At 31.0% G+C, this 8,067-nt stretch overlaps 1 protein-coding gene across 1 annotated transcript in view; it reads right to left on the bottom strand.

Annotated features, from left to right (window-relative positions):
* Positions 1-5,355, bottom strand: part of Smp_197370 (hypothetical protein) — a gene marked incomplete at its 5' end in the record, with an annotated part of 21,557 nt that extends 16,202 nt beyond the window's left edge. Inside the window, 3 exons of the mRNA XM_018799473.1 lie at positions 1,774-2,130; positions 3,034-3,086; positions 5,286-5,355. Coding sequence (XP_018651259.1) covers positions 1,774-2,130; positions 3,034-3,086; positions 5,286-5,355 — 480 coding nt within the window. The remainder of the gene's footprint in view (positions 1-1,773; positions 2,131-3,033; positions 3,087-5,285) is intronic.
* Positions 5,356-8,067: the final 2,712 nt, after the last annotated feature.

Here is an 8,067-nt window from a genome sequence, read left to right as displayed (position 1 = left end):
GACATTTGGAACGTTGATTGGATGACCTATTCAGTGTACAATGAACCGAAGAACCATGTACCTATTTATATTCGATAATTTTGATGTTTGATTATATTTCCTTGAAAAAGCTTGAACCTAAATGCCAGATGAAACGTTGGATTTACTTCAAATTCATTCGCTGACATTTTACAAATATATTCTTCTTATTTAACGTCTTAGATTCTTCATAGTTTACAAACTATCGTAACAAAATATTCAAGACATAACTCTTTGAATATTGTTTTCACAGATACTATTTATACAACTTGAAGTAATGAATGATGCTTTGAATATTCGATCTTGTTCCATTTGTACATTTTTAACATTTATAAACCTTTAATTAATTATCTTACATCAATGATTAATACAAAGTGGAAAAAGATCAAAATGCAGGGAACACTGGCATTCTCCTAGCTTGATACTTCATAACAATGTAAATTTAGTTATGTCTTCACAGAAAACTCATACATAAAATACAGAGTTATAGAAATATTAATATTAAACTATCATTTCAAACAAAAAAGATTATCATTTTGTTAACTGTTTCCTAACTTCTATTTTAAATTTAGGTACCTTGAACTAACTTAGATATGTTCTTGGTCTTATGATTGATTGACTAATTGAGATTATATAAATGTTCCCATAGGTATGATGAAATGTTTAAGATTATACACAGCTATTTGATTTAACTATTTTCTTTTTTCATAGTTATCGGGTTTCATTTTGTAGTGTCAGTTAATAAAAAGACAACTATTCAGTTAAAGATGTAAATTTAAATATTTATATTCATATTTTGAATATAACTTATTCATCGATGACAATTGATAACGTCCCGTAGACTGAGGTTTCTTTTTAATCAGTTCTTTTAAAGAACGACTTCAACCAACTTTCGTCAAACACAATATGTATTGCTATGCCAAGTTAATTAGACTGATTAACTAAACATTGGCTTCATTGATATAGAATTAGATCAATAGTAAAGAATAGATGATGTAAAATTTATTACTACTGAGTGATGGAAAAGTTTACATTTCTGTTTTGAATAATAATGATATTTATGAATAAATTGTTGAACTGACTTTCCAGTTTATAGGTTTTAATAATAAATAAGAGATAACTTTTATAAAATCCTAATATGCATTGTCAACTAATTTGTCGAGGAGGTGTATTCATATTCGATTTGAAGCATTTACTATTTGTGAATGAATACCAGTATAAAACATGTTGAGATTACATTACTTGGTAGTATTCAGCAGCTTTATAAATTTTGAATCACATGTGTAGATGTTTTTTATTGAGATGGTGGGTAAGATTTATATCTCGGGTAGATGACTTTGGTGGAGTTTCATTGTCTGAGTTGGATGGTTTGGTCGTGGAGCTTTCATTGTTCTTCTGGATAAAGAACTAACAGATGTTAGTTATGTGTAGAGAAACTCGTATGCTTCACTTCTATATGAAGTTTATACTGATGATATATTTCAGAAGAACATAGAAAGCACCATGACCAAACTATCCAGTTCAGAGAATGAAACTCCACCAAGTCAATGGAAACACTTTAGTCATTCTTTTATATAAGACTTCAACTATCAAGATGAATGTTAAAGATACAGATTTTTATGGATTGCGATGAGGATACTTAGTTAAAAGGTTTAAAAAATGAGTTGACCATTGATATCTTCGAAGCTTCATGAATGCACATGTTTATAAGGACTAAATTAAAGAAACAATAATCATTGATACACGAATGCTTACCTCAACACCATCTCTCCCTGGATCACCTCTTTCACCCTTTTTACCCTTCAATCCAACAGGTCCTTTTAATCCAGGTGGACCGGTTGGTCCTGATGGACCTGGTGGGCCAACTTCACCTGATGCACCTGGATTTCCAGCTTCTCCATCTCGACCTGGTTTTCCATCTGCACCTGGAGGTCCAGGCAATCCAATAGGTCCAGGAATTCCTGGTCCACCTGTTTTCCCTGGTGGTCCCGGTGAACCTGATGCACCAGGTGGACCATCTGGTCCCGGTGGTCCTGGTGGTCCACGTTCTCCTTGAACTCCCATTGCACCAACTCTATAGGTTGTTACACCAAATGGTGCCGGACCTTTAACCTATAATAAATTTTAGTTAAAATAACTTTTATGGAAATTTTAGTGATTTTTTAAATTGGTGCGGTCATCCGCAAAAGTACCAATTCAGATTCTGATTCATGAAAGATGATATCGTGTTTGATCAAAGGAATGAAAGTTCTGAGTTCTATCTAATTTAATAATGTAGTCAATAGTGATAACGAATTCCAAGATGTGTGTAAAACAACCATCGAATGCTTTATTATTCGCATACTAAATGAAATAATTACTACATTCCATCGGTTACTAATTTAATCAGATTACTAATTGTTTTGTGTGAACTAATCATTGGTGAAAATGACCAGTGATGAATTTTACCAAAATATCAGTTCATTATTAACAATTAATTTACTTTAATCAAGGATATACTGCTTTTGTTATTAACGATCATCATTACGATAATTCATCCGAATAAAAAATTTCAGTGATTAATTTTTTACCAGTATGGGGTTTTTTGGATATGGTAGTAATTTTGCTAGTTGAGTTCATGAGTCGATCTATACTAGACCATCATTGAAAACCTGGGAGCACTGGATGGCCATTTCGTCCTATTGTGTGATTCCTCACCAGTGCGCATCCACGATCCCGCCTCGATAGATTCAAATCCAGGGCCTATCAGTCTCGCGCGTGGGTGCTTATCCTCTAGACCACTGAGCCGGCATCCAACAGTGTCAATGTCTAACTTCAACCAACCTCCGATGTTAAGCAACCGTTCACCAATTGTCTTCAGTGAGTTTCTACCTCACAACAGATGTGATTTGAACTCTACTTCATATTTCCTACTTTGTTATTATAAACAAAAGTGATTAATTATTATTGAGATAAAAAGTAATTCAATAAAAGAGAAAGATTTATTAGATGGAATAATATTTAAAAAAAACTTACTCCAGAACTTGGTACATCTTCAGCTTGACGTTTTAATCTTCGAACTCGTTCAGCTGATAATTTAAAAAAATGTATTTGAAGTATATAAAGAATTTTATATAGATGAGATCATGAGTCAATTGAAGCTAGACCACCATGGAAAACCTGGAAGCACTGGATGGCCGTTTCGTCCTATTTGTTTTTTAATTCCATGAAATAAGGCAATAATTAAGGATCAGGATATAAGTTAACTTTATATACCCTACTTTAAAATATTTATAATCTTGTGATTTAAATTAAACTAAGTGCGATAGAATGGTTAATATGCAGCGGTTATTTCTTTTGAACAAGATCGTTGAATAATACTTCAGTGGTTTGTTCTATTTTCAAAGGAACTTCACACTCAAAGAAATAAAGTCAATTGCAAAGTTTTTGTAAACCACCCATTTTGATACAGTTTACAATTCATATGTAGTGTACAGTCTGAAGCCTACATACGTTCGGATTACTGATGAATCTCAAACCAGAACGAAAAAAACCATCTAGTGTTTCTTAGTTTTCATAGTTTCTCAGATGTTTTTGTGTTTGTATATCATACACACATGTATATTTATAATTTATTGAATGGCGTCGATACAGGAGAATAGCCAAAGACTGCGAATAAAGATGTATTATCGATCCAAAATGTATCAAAACTTTGTCTGATTATTTGTTTACATTGGTCAACATTCAGAAATCATGAAATTAAATGAAGTAACAAATAACACTAATTAATCAGTAACTTAACGTATGAACACAGTTTACAATACCATAGGATTAAAATGCTATTGCAGTTAACGAGAACACAGGTGGGGACAGCCAATTGTATTTTAGTACAGAATTACACAGTTCTTTAGTAAAATGTGAAAACCATACTTTCATTCCTTCATTTGCAAATCCTTCATCAATTGTTTCAAACTTCATCATTTCTTTTTGACTATAACAATTATTCTGTTCTCGTTCTCTTCGATTTGATTTTCCCAACCTTCTGCTGACAGGTATTCCACTTTCCATTGGTGTTATATACTACTTATGTCGACATAAATAGCATACGCAACACTACAGCCAAAAATTGTAGCCAACTTTCGGAATCATACAATAACTCCTTCCTACTAATTCGATCTCTTCAGTTGAACTCATATTATAAGCTTTCGCGTTATGACTCAACTTGATTGATCATTGTCTTTTGACATGATCGTATTGTAACGCATCATATGATAGGTAGGACTGTAGGATGGCAGAATAAACTAATCACTCAAGACGAAAACTGTAATCTATCCGATTTGTCAGGTCTTTGGTATTTGTGTATGATTGTTTCCAATGTCAAGTTAGGTAAAATCATCACTTTCTACATCAAAAGGATTATCTAATTAGTACTTGAATTCTAGTTGACATTTTTAGAAAGCAAAGAGTAACCAATAGTATCAGGGGTAATAATACAAAAATTTGAGTCGTTTCTGTCGGACGGATTTTTTTACTAATGATAATAAAAATAAATTCGATTAACAAACAATATTGAACCCTTTGAATTTTGAATGAATTAGCCGATAAATAACTTAGTTGATGGAATAAAGGAATAACATTAATTTATAACGTAAACCTCCGACATATTAATAGTTGACATTTGAAGATAGTATATTCACCTGTCATTCAGTACTTGACTCTTTTACAGTGAAGAGTCGTCTTATTATAACATAAAGGCTATTATCTGTCTGATTTACTACGTTGAAGAATATATGACATGAACTGGAAAATTCGCACTTTATTCTAATTTCTTATAATAGTCTTATTTCGAACATTCAGTTTGGTTGACACTATGATGATAGTTGAACTTGGTAGATACTTGAAATAATATAAACGTAAAGTGGATAACCTTGAGATTAGTAATTCCTTACTAAGGGGCTTGATCCTGTGTAAAGTCTTAATTGCAAGCTATCAATTATTTACAAACTAATACAACAAATCTCTTCAGTATATAAGAACTCTCGTCTAAATTAGAACGAATAGTTTCACAGTATTTGAGCGCCGAGTTGATGTAAGACATTAAATAGGAATAATATATTTGTAAAATCTCTTCAGTATTTATTTTTAAACAAGAACAAGGTGATAAATTTATAACTGATTACCTTTACCTAAGATATTATCACAATAAGGCATGGTAACAAATAATATACAAAAAATCAATTATTGATACCTTAGTAATAATGGTTTCAAAAAAAAAATAGATAACTCACCTTGTATTAAGTGTAATAAACATATTAAAAAGAATACTGTTCTAATTGGATAAAATTTAATGTGATACATTGGACATTTAAAAAAATAATCACTAGGATGTTTTAATGAGCACTACTCATGTATGAACATAAGATATTCAATATGTGTAACAAATTTTGCTAAGCAACTAACTAATGAAATTTATTAGTCAACAACAAAATATTTGTGTCTTCACTATTCTATCCAAATCTATAACTAGTAATGTACATGTTTGGGTCACAATCTTTTTTCCATCTTTTGGACTAATAATATTAATAAAAAGAACCATTAGGATTAATATGCTTCTTCTCTATTTACTCTACTCTTAGTTATTTTTCTCCTTCTTTTCTTCAATGTTCTTTTTTCCTGTATATTTGTGCATACTTGTATAAGATAGTAGGTTGAGACAAGAAACAGTAAGTATGTACAAAAATTCTTATACAACATAATGTACGTTTATTTGTGCTGTTTGTTCAATGTGTGTACGCACTCCTAATGGTTACCGCCATAGATACAACATATACCCATCCACCCATTCACAAATTAATGATTTACTTATTTCTTTTCTGAAACAATATTTAGATCAGTGAATCTTTGTTATTTTTCTAGATTTTGGTTACATAGAAAGATAGAACATGTAGAAATATGTTACCAAGACCAAAATATTAAGAAAAAAAGGTAGGGAATAGTCACATTGGTGCTTAGTGTTATTGTCTAAAATCTAGAATAAAATATAAATTTATCAGTTTTATAAAATCGTTAATGTCAAGATGCTGTAGGAAAAAAAATCGAATATAATTAGGGAATTTCCATGGTACACACTTCTTTTAATATAAGTGTTTTACGTCAATTTGTGCAAGAGATGAAGATTGGGAAAATTTAGACTGTAATACCTTAAGGGATATAAACGATAGAATAAGCAGGATCAGTGTACCTTATAGCACACATTCATACACATACACACAGTGCAGCTATCTCGTTACCATCATGTATTATATATCGGACATATATAGGACTAGGATACATACAGAAAAGGAGTTATAGGGAGAACGTCACTATAAGAATGAAAACATTAGTAAATAATAATATAACTGTTGTAATCGTCTATTTCTGTTCTAGATTTTAGACTAAGTAGATGTGTTTAATTTTTGAAGTGAATGTTTTCATATGTCTGTAATTCAATGATTGGTTATCCTATTTTTCATTTGTATTAGAAATACATTTGAAAATGTCAAAGGATAAATGCATTTTTATTTTATTATTGTATTATGAAATAAAGGATTTTATTTTCATAGATTATTACAATTCAAAGTTTACTTTGGTTAGTTTATCTAACGAAAACATGATACTTTGTCTTAGTTAAAAATTCATTTCGAGTCTTTTCAGTCTTTTGAAAAAAGTTATGCGCAGTCATTCATGGATCAATGGAAGTTATACATTAACATCGTTGGATGCCGGTCAGCCCATTGGTCTAAAGATTAAGTGTTCGCATGCTATCCCGGAGATCCTGTGCTTAAATCCCTCATGCGGGATCATAAATGCGCACTGCTAAGGAATTCCATACTAGGATGAAACGGCCATCCAATGCTTCCAGGTTTTCAATGGTGGTCTAGTATAAATCGACTCATGAATTCAACTAGTAAAATTACTACGATCTCCACAAACCCCATTTTGATCATAAAGCAAAGGGTCATTAAATATAGCTTGTAAATTTTTGTACCGCTTATTAAACAATGGGGATGCAGATAGACCAGTTCAAGAGCCTTTCAATAGTTAAGTTATAAAATGAAGATGTATAGTATGTGTATTTTGCAAGATTTATAAAAGGTCTTCCTATCCTGGATATAATATAATTTTCACTATGAAAAACTCATTCTTTGTATTATAAACCCATGCTTCATGGATGTATTTTTAAGTCCATAAATATTGATGATAGCTGCCTCAATTAAACATTGATAAAAAAGGATCTGGTAATCATGTTTAAACTAATCTTCAATTAAATTACAAATTCTACTGTTTATATCTTATTTTTTCAACCATCAATAGATAGTGTCAACACGGTATACCATGGAAATCGTTCAACCAAGACTATTAAGCACAACATCTAGCATTCGATTATTTTCCGCTTATAAAATATATTGGTAGTGAGATACGTAAAGGATAGTTTAATACTGTCATTATTAATCTAAAGATGTTAATGAATAGAACTCTTTGACTCAACCGTGACAGGATCATTTCATAATCAAACTTGGAAACAGTGTGTCATGAAAAGGTTAGCTTTAAAAATCAATATTAAAGACCACTTGAATAATATCATTTTACTTGGGCAAAATTTGATAAATGATACACCGAACATTTTCATATAGAGTACTCTACATATCCAATTTTGTAAGCATTGAATTGTGTAATAAACGAATGTAATAAGTATGAGTTACAATTACAAGAACAGAAATTCTTACCATATTAAACAACAGAACAGAATGTTGATTTTATTTATTGGAACATAGTATCAAATATGTGAGTAGCTGTTTGATTTAATTCACAATTTAATTGAGTTCCTATGATTCAAAGCATATCGCGCCTTTTTTGGTTTTGTCAAACTCTTTTACGACGAAGCATTTTTCAATATATCTTCTGGTAACGGTTCATTTCTTCCCATTTATATAAACAATCTGTGGTCTTCCTTGTTTCACTGAATCTTGTGCTATAATTTAGATACTCATTGATGACTTTGAGCTTCATGAAATCGAAAATTATTTAAAT

The sequence above is a fragment of the Schistosoma mansoni genome, chromosome 3 (assembly GCF_000237925.1).
Source record: "Schistosoma mansoni strain Puerto Rico chromosome 3, complete genome".
Taxonomy (NCBI): Eukaryota; Metazoa; Platyhelminthes; class Trematoda; order Strigeidida; family Schistosomatidae; genus Schistosoma; species Schistosoma mansoni.
Note: the sequence above shows the minus strand (reverse complement) of the source record. Positions and strands in the feature narration are given on the sequence as shown.